Source organism: Apteryx mantelli, chromosome 2 (assembly GCF_036417845.1).
Source record: "Apteryx mantelli isolate bAptMan1 chromosome 2, bAptMan1.hap1, whole genome shotgun sequence".
NCBI lineage: Eukaryota > Metazoa > Chordata > Aves > Apterygiformes > Apterygidae > Apteryx > Apteryx mantelli.
This window is the reverse complement of record NC_089979.1, coordinates 133,282,070-133,305,903: the sequence shown is the minus strand read 5'-3', so window position 1 is coordinate 133,305,903 and position 23,834 is coordinate 133,282,070. Positions and strand designations below refer to the sequence as shown.

The window sequence follows — 23,834 nt, the reverse complement described above, 5'->3', positions numbered from 1 at the left end:
AGTCTAACCTGGTAATGCTGTGGTCAGAGAAGGGTAGGTCACCGCTTATCTTAGACCCCTGTGCTGTAGGGTGGATCAGCTCACTCAAAGGGGACCCATCTCTCCCCACTGACTTTAGAAGAAGTCTGGACAAGTTTAGGCAGACACCTAAATGTGGCACCTTGGCCAGATTAATCCCAGTAATCCCATGCTGTTATGAGAAGTTGCCCTGTCCTCGGATTCAGCCATGGTTCCCTTGGTTCGGGACAGCTACTGGCAAGGCCGTGAGGATTTCATGGCACCGGTGTGCAGGATCACGCCGTGCAGGCGTGTGCAGGGTGGCCTGTGCAGGGTAGCCCCATGCTGCGGTGTGCAGGCTCATATGTGTGGCTATGGAGGTGCAATTCCATCGCTGCCACTGTGCTGCCGGTCCCCAGTGCAGTTAAGCCTTGGGATTCATCTGTTTAGTTGGTAGGATCTCAGTGCCTGTGGCACTGATTTGGGATTTTTGGATGTCCCAAACCTCTTCATTTGCTTGCTCGATTTTTTTCAGACAGTGCTGCTGCTAAGCAGATCTAGCTCTGGGCCCTTTGGTGCCGCAGGAGCAGGGCAAACCTGTGTTGTAGACCACTGGTGAGGTTTGGGCTTGTGAGAAGAAGAAATAGGAGGGTGCAGGCCGAAGGCTTTCTGTGGCCAAGGTGCGAGGGTGCAGCAAGGAGTGGGCACGACAGGAGGGCCCGTACTCGTTCTCCTTCCCCTGCTGCCCTCGGACACCGGGGCAGGGCTCCGGGGGCACCGGGGACACCCGGGCTGGACCCGGGACACCCGAGGGCAGGACCCGGGGTAGCGGGGGCAGGCGGGCAGCGCCGCGCTGCAGCCGGGGGGGAAGTGCGGGCGGCTCGGGGGCTCCCCCCTTGCGCTCCCCCGGGGCCGCGGGGCCGGCGCGGGCTGCGGCGGCCGCCCCCTCGGTGCCGCCCGGCCCCCGCCGCCGCGGCCGCCCCGCGCGATGCCCCTCCCGGGGCCGGGCGCGGGCGGAGCGGGGGGGCCGGCGCCGCCGAGGCGTGATCGCCCGAGGCCCCTCCTGCCTGCCGGGAAAGCCTTAAAACAGCCCGGGGAGGCGCGGAGCCCGCACTCGGGAGCCCCGACCCCGACGGCAGAGCGCGTCGCCGAGCCCGGAGCCGCCCCGCTGCAGCCGCCGCCGTGAGTACCGCGCCGCGCCGGGGCCGTCGGGGCGGCCCGAGGGGGCGGGCGGGTCGCGCCGGGGGCGCGGGGGCGGCGCGGGCGCTGCCGCCGCCGCCCGGGCAGGCTCTGACGGCGGCTCTCGCCCTTGCCCGCGCAGATGCAGGGCACCGTGAGGTTGTGGCTGTCGGTGCTGACTTTCGCGCTGTCGCTGCTGGTGTGCCTGGGGACGCTGGCAGAGGCGTACCCCTCCAAACCGGACAGCCCCGGCGAGGACGCCCCCGCAGAGGACATGGCCAGATACTACTCGGCGCTGAGGCACTACATCAACCTCATCACGAGGCAGAGGTAGGCAGCGGCACCGCTCGCGGCTGCGGTGCCCCGCGGGCAGCCCGACGGGGCGGCCCTGGCTGCGGGGCGCCCCCTCCCGGTGCCCAGCACCACCGGGGTCTCGCCCCGGGCGGAGCCGGGTCACGGCTGGCCGGGTGGCGAGACCGCTCCGCTGGGACAGCTCGCTGGCACGCGGGAAAATCACCGCCGGGGAAAGAGTTGGGCCGAGAGACCGTCTCCCTTTAGCTTAGACGGACGCAGCCATACAGATGGTGCAGGGGAATTTCAGCCATCTAAGCTGGCAGAAGGAGCTGGCGAAGGGGTATCCGCACTGCCTCGGCTCTCTCAGCCCTGTCTAGCCCTTGTCCAACAGGCTGGGTGCTCGGCATGTGAACCAGCAAGCAGTGCAGCGCAGCGTGGGGAGGATTCCCCCAAAAGGGAGAGTAGCACTGACAACCCTGGGAGCGGGGACGGGAGAGACGGGGCAGCAGGAGCAGTTTCACCCTTCATTGCAGCCACCGTGTCTGTTGAAGAGTTCGCTCGGAGAAAGTGCTTCTCTATGCTTGCTGAGGAGTTGTAGTAGTTGAGAAGCTTTATGGTTCATTAGCTACTTAAGACAGCAGTTATTGTCAAAAAACCTACTAGTCCAAACAAAAAACTTTCTCCAGCCCACAAATAAAAACTCAAGTGCAAACCAAAAGAAAAAGACGTGCAATCCAAACCTACCTTGCTCCAAACTGGGTTTCTAGGAATGACTGTTCTTGTTAGAGTAGTAGTAAAAGCTCAGTCTGAAAAAAGTAAGAATTATAATATAAAATTCTTTTGTTTGGGAACATCTGTCCAATTTAGACTATACGATTAATAGAAGTTTCCCCTGAGGTCCCTGAACAGTGTGTGACCCAGAAAAGCTTTGGAATATTTCTTTATTTGTTCAATATCAAAAACATACAAGAAATCTATAATTAGGCTTTCATTTGTCCCTCTAGAAGTCGGAATAATTAAATTAGAAGGGAGGCTATCGTGTAACTGAGAGCTTTCCCAGCAAACCCATAGCATTGTCTGCCAGGGCACTAATATCATAAAACAGATGAAGAGGCTGATATAACTGCAATTCTTCAGTCCTGGACTTTTATGGAAATATTCGCAACTTGTTCATGTGTATGGCATGCTTCTATGGGTTAGTCTGTGCTCTAATAACTTTTTTTCTAGAGTACTGCTAAAATGATCTGTTCCTCAAGTTTTGCCCTACAGCCCCTTTCCCTTTATTTCAGTGGAACCTCAGTGCTGGTTTCTCATCTCTTCTTTTGTGTCTGTTGTGTCCAGTTTCAAAGGTAGTCCCTGTCCAAAACCAGGTCGTAGAAAAAAATAACTTTGTTATTCAACCTTCCCTTCTTGTATTTGTTTCACATTCCTTATGTGCTTACTTTAATGTCAAATGTGTAACTTCTTTTCTCAATTCTGGGGCGCAAGTACACAGCTCAGAGATTGAGACTACTTTTATTCTTATGTGTGTATAGGGGTTCGAAAGTGAACCAAAATAGTTATTGTTGCTGATGAATGAAATGATGCAGAATTTCACTTTTGTTCTCCAGATTTCAACTAGGAGATTTTCCCCTTTCCCTCCCCTCCATGCACCATTTCACATTTAAGGGAAACAGAATTCACCTGGAAGTAAGAAAGATGACAGATGAGAACACTTCACTGGCAACTTCATGATACCCCCTTTTAGAGCTGGCTACACAATTGGAACATAATTAAAAGAGGTGTGCGGTTTCTGCAGCTCTCCCTGCTTCTCATGGGGGACTGTGAGCAGGCTGTGCTCAGCCTCTCACCAGATGTGGTGGCTGCAGCCTGGTGGAGCCAGCCCAGGGTTTGCAGGTCCCTGTACAACTGGTGAGATGTAGCAGTAAAAGCAGTAAAAGTTGGGAAAGGATGAGGTGGAGGTCAATGCTTTTTCTTTCCAGGTTGATCTGTCTTGTTTTCTTTGGATGTTTCTGTGGCTATGTGTAATCTTCTGGCTCATCTTCCTGGTGTCTGGTCTAACCAAAGTATTAGACTGTCACTCCCCTGTGAGCCACCATAACCCACAGCCTTTGCCCCAGCTCCCATGAAGTTTCTTCCTTCCAGACCATATTTCTCTGTTTCTTCTTGTGTCCAGTCCTTGTCTGTGTGGCTGCTTTACTCCCTCTCTCTTTTCAGATCCATCCCCTTCAGCTCCATCTCACTTAGCTTTAGACATCTGTGCCAATCATCTCAGTACCCCTTTGAGGTTAATTGAGAGCAATAGGTACTTGTAGCATGCAAGTCACCTGGCCTGTTTCAGACGTCTAGTTTCAGATGAGATCAATTATTCCCTAGGTGCCAGATCTTCACTGACTATAAAGAGAGCCTAAGGAGATCAGCACAGATGTAGGCACCCACACTGTAGATTTCTGTGTGTGTTTGGTTTAATTGCACCTCTGTCCTGATCATCCTGTGGTCCAGTCCTTGCCTTATACACCTCTACTGCACTGTTCAGGGGAGTCTTTTCAGAGCCAATCTCTCTGTGAATCCCTCCTTCTTCCCCTAAGCAGTCCTGGCCTGCTACTTAGTCCTGTCTGTGCTTCCTGTCCTGGACAGGCCCTCTTTCTTCCATGTGCCTGGCAGCTTGTTCTTGCAATTGTGTCTGTTCTGTGCTGCAGCAAAACATTACAGCCATTCCTGCTGGAAAGCAGCTTGAACTGTAGGCAGAGCAGAGAATATCTGAAAGTGTATCTGACTTTGGCAATACTCATGCTCTGACTTCATCTCAACACCCTTTAATGTGAAAAGGAGCAGATCTTGAGAGCTTGGGGTTTTTTTTGGCACCTGGCATCTGCCCACCAGATGCTTCTGAGATCCCTCAGCTCCCATTGCCAGCCTTGGGCATTGATAGGATTTGACTCCCGAGGCTGAAGTTTTCATAAGAAGCTTTGAGACTTCTGAGTCTGCAATACCATGGCCCTAATCAAAATAAGTGCTGTTTACACCTAGATCCCTTTTTTTTCAGTTGGAGTTGTGGGTTATCAGCATGCCTGAGAAATAGGCCTTGGTATCTCAAGCTGAACATAAAACCTGACCAAATATTTTCACAAAGCTTGGAGCCTTGCTCTTTTAAAATGGTGAAGACATTTGATAAAGTGTTTCCCAAACAGCAAATAAAGGCCTGGCTTCCTGTGTCCATGGTGTCTCAGAGCTGTGCAGGACAAATGGGGAGAAAGCACAAGGCAGCTGGAGCAAACATCTCACAAGGTGTTTGCTTCAGTAAGAAGCAGTCGACTTCTGCGTTGAGATGTTGCTTTCAGGACTGTTTATGACCTCTTTTTATTATTGTTGTAGCCCGGTTGTTTCCCAGGTGACAAAATCACACGGTGGATTGGAGGCTCAGGCACCTCACATAGGAAGAGCAGGCACTTTTTGGCCGCAGTTGGTTGCAGTCAGTGATTGCCTCCCTCACAGCTTTGCTCTGTGAGGACAAGGTCCATCCAAACCTGCACGCTGATTTAGCCAAGCCCAGGTGCTGATGGGACTGGGTGTAAAAAGCAACTCCCAAGAGAGTCCTCTTGATCTGACTCAGCCTCTGCGCTGTTGCGGGGTGCTGCCTGTTTCGTAGGCACACAAAACTTTCTCAGAGCTTAGTGCAGGTTTGCCCAAGTGCAGCTGTTGGAGCAAGTTGTTAATTCGTTAAATCAATTTCTTTAAAAAAAAGGCAAATTAGATTCACACTCAGTTGAAGCCCAAATCTCACCCATATTAAGTGAAGTAGGGAACTAGAAAGAAGTCCCTTCTTGGTGGTGGAGTGCAAGGCATTGAGTTCAGCACCATTCTTGATGGCATTACTGTAACAGCATTTTACTGTGTGTGTCTGGTTCTTTTCAGATACTCACTTTCAGTCAGTTTCGATTAAAAAATTTGCTTTAAAATTCTGAAACTTCAACTTCCTCTTTCTGGAGCACAGGTGATGAACTAAAATGAAGAATTTTATGCAGTGCAAAAATACAAATAGTTAAGTAAAATGATTAAAAAGTGAGATATGTTTCCACTTTTCAGGAGGACATAAAATCATGAAATGTTAGCTTTTTTAACATAGCTGGTATTGAGACTTTTATTTTTCAAGATTTAGATAAAGTCATTGAAGAAACATCTTGATAGTAATGAATAAAATGTAAGTCCTTAGTTACACCTGTCACTTCTCTGGAGCCAGAATTTCACTCAAATGGCATTCAGAAAGCTATTATCTGTTAATGTAGTTTGTGATTCAAACTTTTACATATGCAAGTTATAAACTGTGATGTTATTTCTTTCTAACAAAGAGAGCATTTGCTTATAGTTATCACTCCTGAGCTATTGAATGTAGTGATGAAGTGTGTGTCAAGCTGGGTGTTCATTGTGGCTTCTGTTTTCAGAGGAAAAGAGGGCAAATTCCTTCCCAAGAAGCTGGAATTGCAATATTTTCAGCTATTGAGCAATGTATAGTAAAATATTCAGGATTAAAAAAAATGCAAAATGAAAGACACAGAGGTAGCAGGTGGAAGGTATCCCATTTAACCAAAAAAACTTCTGATTCAGAAAACTCTCTGTCCCGTAGCTAAGTAATTCAAGAGAGATTAGTGGCTTGGGGAAGCTCAGTTTTTAGGCCCTAACATGGTATGTGTTGGACACCCCAAATATACTAGCTACCTTGAAAAATTGTGGCCCATTCTATGAATAATATGGCATAAGTGAGTTCTGTTTTGCATTCCCTTAATAGATGGTCTTTGACTCCTCATGTACATAATTTCTCATGAAGGATACAATAGCATCTAAATGAATGAGCAAGTTAATGAGAAAATGGAACTGGATTTGTAGGAAAGAAGGAGGCGATGCTTCAGAGGCGATGTCCTGGACAGCCTCCTTCCCCTTTCTGCACGCTCACATCAGTGAGGTGCAGGGTCCTAGAATATCTGGGAACAGCCCTCAAATCACGAAATGTTCAGGGTGTCTCAATACTATCACATAAGGTGATTATGGAAGAATATTTATAACAAATGAACTACTGAAGCGTGAACATGTTCTCACATGACTAAATCAAGTTAAAATACTTGCTGGAAAGTAGTCTTTATGTCTGCTCTATTCAATTTTTCTGAAAAGATTTGCCCTGTGGGTCTATGGTTAGTCTTGATTTTTAAATACTGAGATATGCAAAAATATACTTTTTTTTTTCATTCTTTAGATATGGAAAGAGATCAAGCCCAGAGACACTGATCTCAGACCTCTTGTTGAGAGAAAACACAGAAAATATTCCCAGATCTAGGTATGTATGAAGATATTTTGTGGTGACTTTAATTTTTCATTTGGATTTGACAGTTTCATTTATTATCAAAAAATGAGTTTACAGGCAGAAAACTTGCACTGCCAAGAACTGGATGAACATGTCCTTAAAAACTGTTTTAATTCCTTTGTTGTTAAGAACTAGAACCATGCTATGAACACAAGAAATGCCTTACCAGATCAGCTATAGTCCAAACCCTTTGTGGTTCCTGATTTTGGGAGCAGGCAGTCCCTGCCGTTTGACTGGAAGGGAGGCATTCCCAAAACACTTGCCACTTACTGGGCTTTATTACGCAGAATTGCACACTGATGCCTGATGATGATTCACGTACATCTTGGAGCACCAAAGGTGGCATATTTCTACTCAATTACTTCTCAGGTTTAAATTCTTCCTCTAAAGAGGTGTGAATGGTAAATATGCAGATGTATTAACTTATGTGCAGATGCAACGCTATGACTTTCTTTAAGATACCATATTTCACATTGTTTTTGAACCTAGTATTTTACAAAGTAAAAAAGACCTTTACATTTCTGTTCAAAGTTGGTTTAAAAGAAAAGTGGTGTTTCAAGCAATAGTGGGATTTCAAATGTATGTAGTATATATTTATTGAGGTAAAGACACTTCAGCTAGAATATACGGTACTGTAGTAGTAACTGTGATTTATACAGCTGTGAAAAATTTTACTTCCCTGTGCCTATGCTGAAAAAATAAGTTTTTTGGCTGGAGAAGGAAAATACTAGTTTTAATTTTGCTCATAGTAAAGCACGAATGAGCTCAGTTCAAGCCTTTAATATACATCTTCAAAGTTATTTCTGCTGTGGTCATCTCTGGAGTCTACAAGCAAGTGCTGTGCATTTTAGTCAGTTATGCAAAAGATCAGTTAGACTGGTTAAACACTTAAGTATAATAGTTTGTAGCATGGAATTTAGGGCATGACCTTGTAATGGAAAGGCAACCAAAATTTCTACTGCTGTCAAGGGGGGTCATCCATGAGACTTGCAGTTCTGCACACAAGGGAGAATGTTGCCTTATGGCTTGATGACTAACTGCAGCTGGTGTGATACATTTTTCTCTGCAGATGCTTATGTATAAAATTGCACGGAGTGCAGTGAAATGTATTAGACTATTTTGTGTTCCGTAATGACAAGGCAGAACCCTGACTTAATGGGAAATTTCCGCTGCCATGAATTTGAGGCAACACACAGGGTAGTGCAAAGTCTAATCCTCTCTCTAATTTTCCCTCCTTCACAACAAAACTTTATGGTTGATATTATTGTTTCAATAATGCTATTTATAATGCACCAGGGGGCTAAAACTCATGAGCAAAATAGCAAACTAGCCTGCATTTAAGATCAAGAATTGATGAGAAGCAGATTTTTATTTCATACCCCCTGTAAGAACACTTTAAACTGAGAAAAAAACCATGGTGTTTTGTCATTTGTTGATGACTATTATGTGAGTATTGGAAGCACTCATGTCTGGTTTCCTATGGGTATGTTTTCTAGGTTAAAAGCCTGCATGGATTCTGAATCCAGCTTCAGCTTTTTCCTCCATGAGAGGAAATAATTAAATCCTCTTTCTCCACAGTCCTGTGTGTCATGATACATCACAAACTTAATATCTGTGAGACTACTGTACCTCTGTCAGACCTGGTTGAAATTGCCCTGAGTGTTCAAAAGCTCATAGGGAGGTTGGGGGAGCTGCAGAGGGGCTGGCACAGAGAGACAAGCACCGAATATGCCCATACGGCAGGGCTGCACAAGCCTTCCTCCTGGAGGAAAAAAGGCGGAAAGAATTAAAGGCAGGCTGATATTACTTTGAACTTAAATTAATGATGTATATGTTTTAGAAATAGTTAGACAAGCAGCCAGTTAAGGAGCAGATGGAATTTCTGGTTGGTGTCAGTAGTAGAAAGACACATTTCATGACTTCTCTGAAACTGAACTTTGTAACTAAATATTGAGGTATTAAGAAACAACTTGACTGTGTTCAGTTTGGTTGGCCAGGTTTCATATTGCACTTTTGCTGACTAAAAGATGCCCAAAAGCATTTTGAATTCTAGGTTTATGCCTGAGCATCTGACGGAAGTTTAGGTAGATTCTAATAGAAACCAGGTGAAAAACAGAAAGTTCAAGGAGTGAAAAAAGGGGAAGCCCTGACTTCAGTACAAATAAGTTCTTATAACAAAAACACCTGAGGGAATGTTTTTTTCATCTTGTGGATTCTGTGGAGTCATGAGAAAACTTTTAATGTTCAATAAAGGGATGCATCTCCCCCAATATTAGCTCTTCAAAAGTTAGATATCTAGTCCCTACTTGTCTAGACTCCCCTTGTAGTCAAAGAGAGAGACGGACATCTGCAAAATGAATCATTTCATCTTAAAATGGGGAGGATTGATTGCCCTGTCAAAATGTAAGTGACTCTCCAGTGACTATACAGGGAGCCTGGATACTTTGTGCAGACTGGACACCCAACTTTTAGATGGCACAAATTACAGCAAATGCATTTCCCCTTGTATCTCCATGTTCTCCCACTTGTGTTTCTTTCTAGACAGAAGAGCTATTTGCAAGCAGAAGACCTTTAGATCAAATTCTGTCCTCAGCATCCCCTTCAACAAATATTTCAAACGTACAATATTGAGCAGTGGAATATCACTGCAATATTCTAGGATGGTGGCCATGGGCTTCAGTTTTGTTTGAAGGCCCTCACAGCATGACAGAGTTTTGTTTGGCTCAGTGAATTCTCTTTGGAAACTGTTTACTCCTTAGTAAGAGCTAAAAATAGCTCTTAAAAATGTATTTGTATTTTAACGTGTCACAGTTTTCTAGCTGAAATTCATTAAGTCCTACTTGTCAACCTAAAACAGTCTTGCAGCAAGTCTCAATGGTATAATGACATGGTGTCATGACAGCAGCGTGGAGGGGTAAGTTCTAGTACCAACGCAGAGATTTAGCTATCCAGGATTCCTCTCTTTTGGTGGGAGTTGCATATACAGTCTTCAACTGCAAATTTGCATACATATTTCTTGTTGCTGCTATTATTAAAATGAAAATTTTACGTAGTTTTAACTCTGGATTTTTCAGAAGGGACTTTCAAATGTGTTTAATGGGTTTTTATTCATAATGTGTGTTACAGGTTTGAAGACCCCTCGATGTGGTGATGGAATTTGCAGCACACCGCCAAACTTTTCCTGGTTTTCAGTTCATACTCCACTCCTCTAAGGCAAATCGGAGCGCATCAGTCCCAGTGCATGCAGCCATTGTACTGAATTCTGTAGAGTTTTTCCTTCATTGTATTTGTATATACCTTTATTTAAATAAATTATTTGTGCATTCCAAAATATACCATACTAAATGAAAACACACACCCTGTTATTGGTATAGCAAAGAGTTGTTTTAAACTATTAAAACTGAATTATAACCTTCCTGCAGTCTAAAGTAGTATGGACAACAGTAGTGCCACAGCTTTTACAGTAATTAGCATGCAAAGTGAGATAATAATGTCATTCACTGCAGCCTCAATCTCAGCTCAGCTGTTTGATTTACACAAAATTGTTTCAAATAATTTATCATGCACTACAGAATTTAGGAAAAGAGTGTTCTGAGGAGTTTTTTTCAAAATTACCATATGAAAAACCTATTTACTCCTTACACAGACAAATGCATTAGAATTGATAACATTTTCAAAATACAAAGTAATTAAGTAATCCCTTAATTCTGCTAATTCCTTGAAACTGATTTGAAACTTTGATGTAAGCTTGCTTAGGAGTTTTAGTCGAAACAAATGTAGTGTCTTTGTTTTGGCAATATGCAAAGAAGCAGCAGAAAATAATATCGAGGTGAGCTCACAAAACAGGACAATTCTACAGGTATCTGTGCCAGAAAGGAAATGTCTAATATTGCCTAAGTGTTTATAAAGGCGCACAGTGCTAATCACAGGAACACATGGATTAAGCAGAAAGCTTTGGATACCTGGGCTCTGAGTACTCAGAGCTTCTCTCCTCTGGAGTCATTCATGGTGCCTGTTTCCACCACGGGAAGGTACCTGGAGCAGGGACAATGGGAACTGCCTTCAGTTTTTCATTTTCTATTGCCTTTTTTTTTTTTTTTAAGAATTTCATCACTAGCTTAGGGGTGGAGTTACTTAGACATAGTGACCTCGCAGGAAACCCTCAACTTTTTTAGTTAATGCTAACAAAATGTAAAGGTAGCACATGTTGCCTTTATTTTTTAGTGGTTTTAATTCTCAGATACTCAGCTTTCAGTATGGTCAGGACCTACCCTGGGCCTGTTATACAGCATGGCACAAATTCTGGTCATTGGTTCCTAATGTTTAAGTGCGATTTCTTTTATTTAATCAGGGGCATGATTGGCCATTGAGTAACGAAGCATATAAAAGGTTCTAAGACAGAAAATGTGAAGGTTTATTGCATTTACATCTCATTCCTGCTTTTCAAATCTGTTCACATGGGTGTTGCCCACTGGAGAAAGGCATCATTGCAAGTAAGTTCTAGATCTCTACAAATGCACTTTGGGCGTGTTTGTGGTGTTAAAAGTTTTCAGGTTCCCAAGATTTGCCAGCCAAAATATTTTTCCTTCTAATAAAACACCTGGGTGTCATTTGAATGGACAAATTTTTGCTTTCAGCAGCGCTATTTTCACTAGAGGGTTTGGTAATGTTTCCACAGTACAGTAAGTGAAACTGTGAGGATTAAGAACAGTGCAGTAGTATATGAATGTTTTGGGCCCCCTTGGTATAAACCATTATCACACGAGGCAGTAAATGACACCATTCAGTGGGGCTCCAGGATAGCCATGGCTTTCTGGGGCTGGTGGGAGTCCATCAGCCGCAGGCCAGGAGCTGCTGCTTCGAGTCCATATTAAGTTCTGCTTGGAATATTTTTTAAGAAGAAAATTGGAGATTAGTGAGTTATATGCTATATAATAGCTCTAATTCCTAATAATACCTGATAACTAATTTATATATAGGCACATTAATGACTGTGTAAATTATAAAATCAAGAGTGTAGGTAAATGATAAACTAAACTCATGTTGCTTATTACTCTCATTACAAATTTGCCTTAGTGGAGGAAGAAAGAGTTAAGGCAGAATTAGTGTATACTAATTGCTTGTGCTGTGCAGTTCCACTCAATTACTTGAATTTTCTTGAACTTAAAGAAAAAGAAAGCTAAAAGAAAATAGAAATAGAAAAGCTAAAAAAACGATAAGATGCTAGGTTGATTGCCTAATGAAGTGTGAGTGGCAGAGGCAAGGCAAAGCAGTCAAACAGCATATATCTATCCATACAGAGCTGTGATTTTCTTCTGAAACACCTCCTGTGTTCTTGGTGGCAAACAGCCGTAGAAGTACAATGTGCTTATGGCTTACTTTCCCCGTGTACTTCATATGCCGCTCCTGACACACCTGACACACCACACTGTTCAAAATACTGGATCAACTCCCTAAATCACAGGATAGGCTTAAAAATAATGACCTGTGAAATGAAGCTAAATGCTAGACTTGTTTGGCTCGACTTCTGCGTTTTGACTTTAGGATTAACAGTTTCATCTTTTTCTCTGTAACTGTGAGAAATAGAACCTTGTTTTTAAAACAAAGGCTGAAATTTATGACAGGATCTGAGAAAGGTTCTGAGAAACCAGGGTGCTTCAAGGAAACCAATGAGAAGTGAGAACCGTAGAAGTAGGTGAGAGTATTCTCTTTATTTATTGAGGGTTTGAAATCATGAGGAATGTACGTAGATAGGTGTAAAACATTTAAAAGACAGTCTACCTTTGCCTTTGGCAATTTCTGTAATATATGTCTCTGAGTTACTCTAAACTTTGATTTAACCAAAGAGGGGAATCTAGATGATCCCATAAATCCGTGTATTGTCTTCTCTGTCAGGAGAGGAAAAATTCTCTATCCTTTTCTCTCTCAGTAGCTAGAAACCCAGCCTTTCACAATGCTTTCAGCTCTGAAAGTCTTCCATGACAAAATATACAAATTCTTCAGTCTTCCTCTGATAGGTATTTCCCTTCTCCATAGTCGTGGTGTGAAACATCGTCCCTGTGACCACTGTTGGACCTGATGCCATGAACGCCTGCTGTCTGCCCTGCTGGTCAGCTGCCACTCCCCTTCCCTAGCTAAGGGTAAAGAGCTGGCTGTCAAGCTGGATTTTTCTCATCTGCAAGTTATTAACCAAGAGGCAGAAACCGTTTCTGGTGGTGGGGAGATGGCATGGACAAGCCCTCTACAGACAGGCAGCTATGCTCTGCCAGACCGCCTGGAATGGGGAGACCGTGACTGATCAGGGAGGAGACAACAACCCCATTAAAGTCTCTGTGGTCATCTGTCAGAAGGTGCAGGGAGGCCTGGGAGATGCTGGTGGTGTAGAGGTGGAGATGACATGGGCACAGCAGGTTTGGGAAGGGGGCCCAAGCGCGCATTGCTTTGGCAGTGGATGTAGGAATGATCTTGACAGGTGACAGGCACATTAACTGCTGGCCTGCACAAGACAAGCCAGCGAGGGGAGAGCATGTGTAACAACTGAATTGCAATTTGAGGGTCTGGAGAAAAGCTGGAAGATCTGCATTTTGTGAGGAGGGAGGCAGCAGGGGGGGAAGCCATGTGCGTTGTGGTATCCCACTGTGGCTGTAGGAGGACAAAATTAAAAACACCCTCTCTCTCCTCACACAGTAATCTAGAAAAAAAACCCAAATCTCTGTCATGGTTTAGGTCCAGTGTCCAAGGGGTCAACGTCCCCCTTGGTGGGGAGGGGAAAGACTAAGTTAAGATTTTGTTGTATTTGGGGGGGGGGGAGTAGAGATTTAGACGTGATGCTAACAGGACAGGAGCTGATGAAAGCCAGTGCCATAAGGGACTGGCTTTATGCGCAGCCAGAGCTGGCAGCTGCCATGCGAGGCAGCCTGGAGACGGCAGCAAGATTGTGCTTCAGGCACCACGGACACCCCGACCCTACAGCAGTGGCACAGCTTCCTGTCCGGCAAGACAGGGCAAGGGAGACCCTGGGGCCTTGGTACTGGTCTTAAAGTGCCTTAAGATGCTCTGGAGGAGAATGTCTGCAGGAGGTCACTTTGGGGGAGCCCACCAGAGCGTTAGACAGCCAACAGGCTACTCATGGTGGCTTCCCTCAGCTACATCATCTTGTGTGCCTACAGTTGGAAGATCTCATGCATTTGGAGGATTTCCAGACCTTGCTGGAGAAGGAGAGGAGCCTAGCTTGTTTTCAGGTACCTGGAAAACCTGGGCGTATTCCAGCTCGTAAATCCAGCTCACACGCCCCTCATCAATCACAGCTGGTGTGTGGGCTAGAGCTTCCCATAGCAGAGAGCTGGCCCGAGGAAGCAGGGTGCTTTCAGACCTACCTGTTCCCAGATTACCTCCTCTGGCAGGATTCACCTAAGTATTTGCTTGGAGCAGCCTGCAGCCGCCCTGTGCCACGCTTGCACTATGGAAACACTCCCTGGTAGCTGACTAATAAATACCAGGCTTCATAGCATCAAATGCTTTCCATAGTGGTTTGCACCACCTTCCACCTCTCTCCTGGCCCTCCCTCACCCTCGTGCTCACCAACTGTGCTCTGCACATGCGTGGGAGGGGGATATTTAAGCTGAGTGCTTGACCCATCTCTGCATTTCCCTCGGGATTTTGGCTGCTCTTACATGGCTGCGCAACCTCCAGGAGCTCCGATGTAAGCACAACCTGAGATTTTTTTTCCCCCTTCCCATCCATTCCCTGCACCCCAGCACTGTGTTATGACCCAATGATTGCTAACTGCTAAAAGTCAGCAAACCTTTTAAGACAAAATTCAGAAGGAGAGAGGCAAGAATTGACCGTGGCACAGCCAGTAGCTGTCTTGTGAAATTTTCATGAACAGCTTGTGAAAAGCTGAGGCTGGAGCACAAGGAATGGCAGAACAGGGGAAATGAGCAGCCACGGCTTTGTAATGCAGAAGTCAGGAGGAGAGAGTGCCCTGTCGACATTTCCAAAACAAATCATTACAGGGAGTGGGTGCTCTTTCCTTTGTACAGATGCTTTTCAGCACCTCCTCCCTTTTTAAAACTGCCCCCCCCCCAGGTTAAAAACACATAACCAAAACATCTAATAAAAATAAATTCCTTTCAGAAGGGCTTTAATTTTTCAAGGGTTAAGGAAACACTTTGTGTTATTAGGACATGTTTTCTAGAACATCTTCTCTTTCATGAATTTGTGTTTTCTCTTGAAATCAAAAGCGTTATAGATTTTGATTACTTTCAGGGTAAAATCACTTGACATTCAACAATACAGAACATTCTTTTCCACATGGCAACTGAGAGGAAAAGATGCCAATGGATTCCTTCCCACTCTACACATCTGAAGTATTTCACAAACTTAGTGCAACCCTTGCTGGACCTTGATAGCATTCTAGTGATATTCGGCAAGGCTTTTAAATGTTTTCTAAAATTAAATCCAAAGCAAATTTTACTTTTTTTTTTGTCACAGATTCAAAATCTGTCTTGAGAACTGCACAGTGCGTGTGAGGAATGAGAAAAGGTTAAGTTTTATAAGTGGGACTGCCCCTTTTTGTGTATGTGCAGCTCTGAAAAACACCTTTCATGAGTGTGAAAGTGTATCCCTTAAAGGAGACATGATTTGGCATAAATCAAATAGTCTGTATCAATCCCTGCAAATCACCCTATGCTGCAGTCCACAGACTGATCTCAAAAGCACCAAAAAAGCCCCAAAAGCAAACCACAGCTATACAGTGGCTGGGATATCTTGTGTGTGAACCAGATGGAGGATGACCAAATAAAATGGGTTTCCTCATGAATTTCAGCAAAGGCAGAAATCTAAATGCAAAATCTTTCACTTGGGGATAGCATATGAGCCTGCAATACTTCTCTGAGAGCCCCAGGGTTACAACTCAGTGTCTGGTCTCAGTCAATAATTCAAAACTCTGGATTATCACATCATAATTTGAAATAATGTCAGATTTGGTTGTTTAATTTTAATATTTAACAATGGCTTCCTATTAATAAATGATCAAAGAGTAATTTAACACAAATCACTAATGCAAATTAAAAAAACTCTTTCTTTGTTTCAGTGGGTTAGAGCCCTGTGTGAGAAATTTCTACTGAGCGGAAATTGCCTTTGTAACTAATGCAGTAGTTCATATCAAGCTAGTGTATTTTATTATCTGGCTGTATTGTTATCAGTCATTTATTTATCTATATTACAGCAGCACCTGGAGACTCCAGATATGGGGTTCATTGTGCTCCAGTCTTTTTATAAAAAAATAAACCTAGGCTAGAGAGATAGTCCACCCAAAAGCAAAGAAAGCAAGTGGGAGGAACTCAAGATAACAAAAAAATATGATGAGTAGGATAAATAGTAGTCCTAGCACACCTGCAGCCTCCTTTTTATAGACTCTGAATACAGCAATTAAGAATGTGCTATAAAGTATGTAGTCCAACATTATCTTGTTTCCAGTTTGTATGCATGTTTGCTAAGCTCTTCATAATTTAAGTTATTTGCTTCTCACTAATGACCAAGTCCTTGCCAGGCCCCACAAATCTTCCAAGCTATATTTAACCCAGACTTGCAAGTGGTTCTTGTCTGCCAGTGATCAATACCAGGCTCTGGCTGGAGCCCCTTAACTCACACTGACCTCTGACTATATTCAAGATTATAAATTTACCCCACGCAAGTCCCATCTTGAAGGTGCAGGATGAGTCCAGCACTAACTTCAGCCTCAGTCTGGGGCTAGATTATTGATGCTGATCAACAGGATTAGGACTGTTTTTGGAAAGTGGTTAAGGCAGGGTTGGACCTGTGTTTTACATGCAGGTTAGTCAGCGGTATGAATGTGAATTAAGGTTAAAAACTGGGCTAGCTTAATAAAGCTTAATTCACAGGCCTGAGGAAAGGCACCTGGATGCTAGGTTATAACTGGATGCTGGCTGACTCCAGGTCAGTGAAACGCTTACTTCATTTGAACTAAAGCAAAGGGCCCGAGCTAGGATGAGGTTTTGGTGCTAGTTTACGGGATGGCTCTGTGTGGAATAGTTCATAGGGCCATTCATAAGGCTGTTGAAAAAATGGTATGATGTCCTCTGGTACCACTTAATAAATAGTGTAGCACTATCCTGGGTAAACCTGGCTTTTCTCAGTCCAGTTTTGTGTGAGGGCAGACTGATTTCTTGTCCTTGCCATTTTTGATGCATTCAATGCTTTGCGTGCACGTGAAACGCTCTCCATGCAGGCTCGTGGGGAAGGAGAGGAGGAGCAGGTCCTTGGAGGAGGACAGACAAGCTGGACCCACGGATTCTGCTCTGCCGGGAGCGCAATGCAGGGCTGGCCGTCAGGGAGACACTGACAGCAAGAATAGCAAAATGCCTGAATTACTTCAGACTTTCACAGGAGAACCAAGACCAGGTTGTTAAACACACTTATGTGCCCAGACATGCAGAGGGATGAGTGGTGGAGGTTGTTCAAGCACCCGCTTGCCAAAGTCCCAAGGGGTCAGGGCTGCTTAAGAGCGTGGGAAAATCCCACAAGCCACCTTGGACCATATGATTGCACCTAAATCCGCAATAAGATCTGTGGATTTCGGATCTGCATAATGGACTCTCACACAGAGAACAGCTGTTAGGTCAGAAGATTTCAAACTTCTTTGTTCATGCTGTTTTCTCATGCACTGACCAGAGACTGCAGGTGGGAGATGCCGTCAGCACGGGAGGTATCTGTATCGCTGAGCCCTGCAAGGACCTTGTTCCTCTGTTCTTCCGCCCTCTGGGTCTGAACCTCAAAGTGTCTAAACATCTTTGGAAATGTGGCTGTAGGCATCCCATCTTTGCAAAAGTGGTATTGATGCGAGCGGGAGAGCCACGACCTGTAATTGTGGGACTAGCTGACAGTGACTAACGCTGAACAGCCTGACAGGCTGGCTTGCACAGTAGCTTCTCCAGAGGTAAAAGGGTCTGAAATGCTCTTTGTCAAAGAAATATCTTTGTATCAGTTAAGAATGAGGGTTTAAGAAAATCTGTGTTAAGTAGGTAACTTTATGAGATCCTTGTTATTTGTCCCATTTTTAAGCCTCTTTCCCCTTAAAAATATTGTTTTAGTTGCTGTGTTTGGTTTGGTTTCCCTTATATGGAAAAAAAGGATTGTAATTTTGAGATTATTCTGCATTTATGATACAAATTATTTTTACAATCAGGGATGGTGTTCTTGAATTTATCCATTCATGTACTTTACCATGGTGATTACTGTGGCATCCCTTTCTTTCCACACACCCTTTTACAAATCCTGTTGAAGTGTTAATAACACAGACACTTTTTTAAAAACAATTCCTCCAGTACTTTCTAGGCAGGGACAGTTAAAGTTAAACAATCAAATCAATCAGAAATGGCAAATTGCTTTTAATGGATACATATTTAAAACATTTTAACTTTTACCTTGGTCATTTACTGCCTTCAAATCAGCAGTCAGCAACGTCAGAAAATTATTGACTTTTGACGTGAAGCTTTGCATTGCTGCACCACAGCCTTCATATAAGCCTACTTTTAAAAGATGAATTGCATTTAGAACTGCTTAAAAAAAACGCTTTTTAAATTGGCTCCCTTATCTGTCTTAGCCAGAAGTATGTTTTACATTCCCTCGCACACAAGCGGTAGTACCCGGGTCTGCTGCAGCCCGCAGACGTCAGAGTGTTTGTGCTGTAGCACACATGGTGACTGTCACAATAGCATACGTGGACTCAAATATACATCCTGTACAGTGAGTCAGACCTGGTTATTAATAATGAGCTACATTTAAGTGGGAAGAAATCATTTTTCATTTCATTTAACTGTTCTGATTTACCATCTTCTTAAAAATAAAAAATTCACCACCAACAAAAAAGAGTTTCGGTCTTGTGTTCAGCCAAGGAATTAGGCTGAGAAAATGTGATGTTATCTTTTAATTTTCTTAAACATATTTCTTTCTGACCAGGTGTCTCACGTTTTGTTCCGGTATTCAGAGGAAAACTCTAGTCACTCAATTTTGTTGATTCTCTGTGTCACCCTCCTGCTCTCCTTAGACTGTTACACTTGTTTTCTCTTTTATATCATTTAATTAGGGCACCAACCCCAAACTTCAGAGCTTTTCGAAGTGCCATTGACTGAAGTTTGGGGTTGGTGCCCTAATTAAATGATATTAAAAAAAACAAGTGTAACAGCTCACGCAGAAAAATGTCTGCCACACCACAAGCGAACAACCACAAAAACGTGCAAGCCCTTCCCCTTGAAGAACACCTGAGGGTATACAGGTATAGCTCTGCTTTAAAATTTAGTTAAGGTACCTTAGATCAAAGGTTCTCATTTCCTCACCAGCTGGGTAATTACCTCCTAGAGAGGCTGCCTTACAGGCATTTCCTTTCCAATTTGTAATTGCCCAAACTGCTTCCTTTCCTGCTCATCAGCACATGGCTGCTGACAAAGCAGGCAGTTGCTTGTATGTAAAATGTATATTTCTACTATACTTTTTAACTTCCTGTAATGTAATTTAGAAGAGTTGATCATGTGATTTAACCAGCCACACAGGTACTTATAGGAGATCCATATTCTGCAAGTTCCTCACTCCACTTGCAGTGCAACAGGGGGAGCTTTTGCCTGGTACTTTTACACCCCTGATTGTGTCTCTCCTTTGGTAGCTCTGCTCAGAGATTTCGCTACGACATCTCCCTGTCAAGCTTCCTTTGTAATGATAATTCCTAGTAATTGATCTAATTAGATAACATGAAGCAAATCTAAATGAGATAGAAACTTAGTCATTTGCAAATATCGGGCATAAATGAGTTTATGGGAAATTTTTTTTTAATAGAGGCCATAGAGGATTATTATGGATCTTGTGTGAGTGGAAGTCTGTGTGCTGTGTGAAAACCATGTGTTATAGCAAACAATAATATGTTATTAGGGAACTGTGTTGACCCCTTTTCACCATGGTGAAAAGTGGCTTATAAATTGAATACAGAGTTGTGATGGTTGCTAGCTGTAGCAGAAGATCAAGTCCTTGTTGTACTAGATCAACATAAGATGGCGTCCTTACTTTCTCACCAGGATTTTGGCTTAGTCTTCCTGGGGATAACTACAACTTTCAGTCAGCTGGCACTGGAAAGGTAGACGAATAAGCTTGATAAATGTAGGTTGCTAGCAGTTCTTTCCAATTTGGAGTGAAGGCTGTGGAGGGGGCTGGCAAAAGTCCTCTGAGCTTTAATATGACACACAGTCCATCTCTGAGCAGCAACTGTGCAGGTCATGGAAACAGTGTAAGCAAAACCATGTGGGAGCTCACAGAAAGCCCATGAGGTAGCATATGACAGAATATTCTCATAAAAAATAAACCTGAGAACCCATAATATCCTCTGATTTTCAGGGAGCACAAGTCTTTTGCCTGGGGAGACATGTCATAAAAAAGAAGAGTAGGCAGCTACTGGAAATGAAAATGAGAATAAATAGGAACTGGGGGCTGCATTTTCTGTATGGACCTACCTGTAGAAAATGTTTGCTTGCACCTCTACAAAGCAGCTGCCCCATGGTGTCTGATCAGTCCAAATTACTGCTGGCATGCGGCAGGGGACAACGTGGAGCGCAAAGTACAGGTTATCAGGCAAAACGGCTGCCACCCACCTCCCCTGTCAAACCCCACTCCTGATGGCACGTGGTGCTCATGGGAAGGGTTTGTGCTGGTCTGCGGGGTCGTGTGGGTTGGACTCCCGGGTCCCCATGGTGGCCCCTAAGCTGCAGGTGGGGCTGCAGAGATGGCTGGAGAGTGGCTGGTCTGAGAGTTGGAGGAGGACCCCTTCCCTTCCTCCTCTGCAATGCTCCTTCCTTGTCCTTCTTTACCTGCATCTCCGTCCTCCTCCCACACTGTACGGCTCAGCTAAAAGCAGCTGAGCTGGGGAGGAGGCTGCCGTTTCCAGCACAAGCTCTGCTGTGGAGGAATGGTGTTGGCAAAGCCCCAAAGGGAAACTCAGGCTTTCCCCAGCTTTCCGTGATGGGGTCAGCTAGGGGCAAAGGAAGGAAATAAAAGGGAAGAGAAAATGTCAGGCCAGACTCCTGAGGAAAGAGGATACTGATTTTCAGTTACCACCTTTTCTTGCTGCTAGATTTCATGATGATATTGCTCTTCTCTAAAGTATGATATTTAGGGTTTTTTCCTAGAAGTGCCAGTGTCTACAGTCATGGGGCTATATCAAAACTGAAGGAATGGAAGAACATAACCACCATTTCACCTTCCTTTCTGAATGAGGATATTTCTAGCTCACATGGATGTGAAAGAAACTGCAAAATGTGCCCCCAGATGCTTAGACAGGAGAGTCATTTAAAGAGACCCTACATGCTACTAGCTAAAATACCTTGATATTTAATTCTATAGAATGAATGGAGAAAATGGGGGAAGGGAGCTGATTCATGGATTTTGGGTGCTCAGAGCTGGAATGCCAACAATATCCCTTTGCATTGTCTTAGAAAAAAAGGCTTACAGTCTGTCTTCTTCCCCCTCCACCAATTAAGGCTTTTGGTCAGTTGAAAAGAAAGGATCCAAGGAATTTTTGTTTCACAAATCCGTCATAACACATTAGAGGAAGTAGTACACAGCTCTGACCTCACCAAAGTGGCTCAGCTGATCACCCTGGGACCTTCAGTGTCCAGAGCTAGAACCACTGTTGAATCCCTACAGTTTATTAGTAGTCTTAATACCAATTCATGTTTTCACATCTTTGGTCCTGATTTAGGACACCACCTGTGGAAGAAGATAGGTATAAAAGTCATGAGAAAAGAGGAAAAACTGTCCTGAAAAGTGCAAAACCAAAAGCTACAGCTCACCGGACAATTGTATGTATGTCCTGAAAAGAGCATTTCTTTCTTCTGTGGATCTCATGCAGCTGGCTTTCATGTTAATAAGGTGGAATATAAAATAATGGGATGTTTACTTTTTTGTTTATGTTATTGTTTGTTTACAAAAAAAAATTTGTTTAATAAAATAAAGAATAAAACACCAGTGGAATCATTCAGTGAATTGGCTAGAGGATGTGAAAACATATTGACACACCTCAGGGGGTTTATGCCTTCCTTTTAATCTATCTAGTGTAATATTAGAGACATAGTACTGAATTCAATTGACCATTTGTCTGTCTTGTTGTGGAAATTCCTATCTCTGTCTGGGTAAACAGTTTCATTAATACTGTAAATGTACTGTGTAAAAGGCCCTGCTTTCTTCCCATTCCCTCTCTAATAAGCTCTGGTTTGCAAAGTGCAGCTCAGGAGAAAAATATAAAGAGAAAACCTCTCACCGTGCTGCAACATAAATGTCACCGGGAACATTTCCATGATGAAGAGATGCTTCCAAAAAACAGGTGTAATGGCATATAAAAGCCACTTTATCATGGTTTTGCATGCCCTAGGATGTTCAGCATTCTGCTGGACCCTAATGGATATGAAACTGCACAGCATACTGTGGAGGATATCCCCTTTGAAAGCCTAAAGGTTTCAATAACAGTCAGTCTGAGAGTCCCATACCAGAACAAACTCCCCTGGCATGTAGTGCATTTGGGTTTTCTGTGGAAGAACCTGTTAGGGCTCCCAGTCTCAGAAATTACAGACTTGAACTTCATTTACACAGTGTTTCACACTGATGCTGTTTCCTTTTACGTTTTTACGAGGGATGGGTAACACCCAATGTTCACTCCTTTTTTGCCTTGACCAAAGCTCCAGTGTGACCGAGCTGGACCTGCTCTGCCTGCAGCCCTAGAAGTGAGGCTGTTTCAACAACGCCGCTGCTCTGCAGGGTCCTGACTGTAAGCGTAAGGGGATGCAAACTATCAGAGGAGCGTGTGCATGGAGAGGGATAGAAATTTTGGTTTCATCCCTCAGTCCCTAGTTGGACTGACACCTCAGGGGCTGCCAAACGGGGGGATTTCAGAGAAGCCGGGTGAAGCATGGGGTCAATGCTGCATTTCCAGGAGTGGGAAGGGTGTAAAGAGGCCAGCACATTCAAACAGTGGTCTGTGTTGTTCCTATGGCTGAGGGAATTGTTAAAGCTGACACTCCTCCCACCTGAGCCAGCTGATGAAATGCAGCCTAACATGGAGCCCCAAGTAAATTTTACACAGCTTCAGGGTGGATGTAGTAGATGCAGCCCATCAGCACCAGTTCGGTCGGCACAGCACCGTCAGTCAGAGCTGCGCTGGGCACCACCCAGGTGATCCTCAGGGTGACAACTCCCTCTGCTTCTGTGTACAGCAGGTTATAGCCATTACCACCAAGACAATAAAATATACTTGTCTTTATGCTTGCATACGGCAGGGCTTTTTTTTTTTTTTTTTTTGCAGACCTCAGTTATGAACTGGAAACTGTTGTCTGGAAAAAAAAACAAAAAACAACAGTCTGTTCGCATAGCCTGGAGATTAACTTGAAGATTTTTGGTGGTGACATTACTGTAAGTGATGTTAACAGGATGTGGATGTTACACCTCACTGGTCAATGAGTGGGCAGCATATTTTGGCAGATTTATTCACTTTGTTTATGTCCCTAATAAAAGCAATGTGATCAGACATTTCTTCTATATTGTTTAGAGAAAAGCTCAAAGGGAAATACTTGGAGAGTGTATTGACCTATTAAGTTGCCTGATTTGTGGTCACAGCTGTTCCCTTTGTCTGTGCACAGCCATGAGTGGTGATTCACGTACAGAAAAAGATTGCTGCTGCATTCAGTGGAGTGTGAGCCGCTCTTTTTGTAGCCGCCTGCACTCATGGTGGTGCGAACGGTTTTGGGGCACTCAGCCAGAGCATCTCAATGAGTGCTGCAGTAGGAGGCATAATCGTACTCGTCCTTGGGAGAGCTCTTTCAAGGCAGCAAAGGAACTATTCACTGCTGTGAAAAATGCAGGGGGATGCCTGATTTGTACTAATCAGTTTAAGCCAGGAGACCAGAAACACGCCTGTTTAAGGGGTATCAAGCAAGTTCCTGTGTTTTCTAGA

The 23,834-nt window shown here is 43.9% G+C and overlaps 1 protein-coding gene across 1 annotated transcript; it reads left to right on the top strand.

The window, feature by feature from the left end:
* The first annotated feature begins 1,078 nt into the window (after window positions 1-1,078).
* NPY (neuropeptide Y) lies at window positions 1,079-10,175 on the top strand. Its single transcript, XM_067292483.1, has 4 exons — window positions 1,079-1,179; window positions 1,319-1,506; window positions 6,719-6,799; window positions 9,953-10,175. Exons 2-4 carry the CDS (start codon window positions 1,319-1,321, stop codon window positions 9,975-9,977), a joined length of 294 nt encoding a protein of 97 aa, XP_067148584.1. The 5' UTR covers window positions 1,079-1,179; the 3' UTR covers window positions 9,978-10,175.
* The last annotated feature ends 13,659 nt before the right edge of the window (window positions 10,176-23,834 follow it).

Coding starts and splice junctions, on each gene's coding strand:
- NPY (XM_067292483.1), top strand. CDS start 1,319: ATGCAGGGCACCGTGAGGTTGTGGCTGTCGGTGCTGACTTTCGCGCTG. Junction 1,507..6,718: donor AACCTCATCACGAGGCAGAG/GTAGGCAGCGGC, acceptor TTCATTCTTTAG/ATATGGAAAGAGATCAAGCC. Junction 6,800..9,952: donor GAAAATATTCCCAGATCTAG/GTATGTATGAAG, acceptor TGTGTGTTACAG/GTTTGAAGACCCCTCGATGT.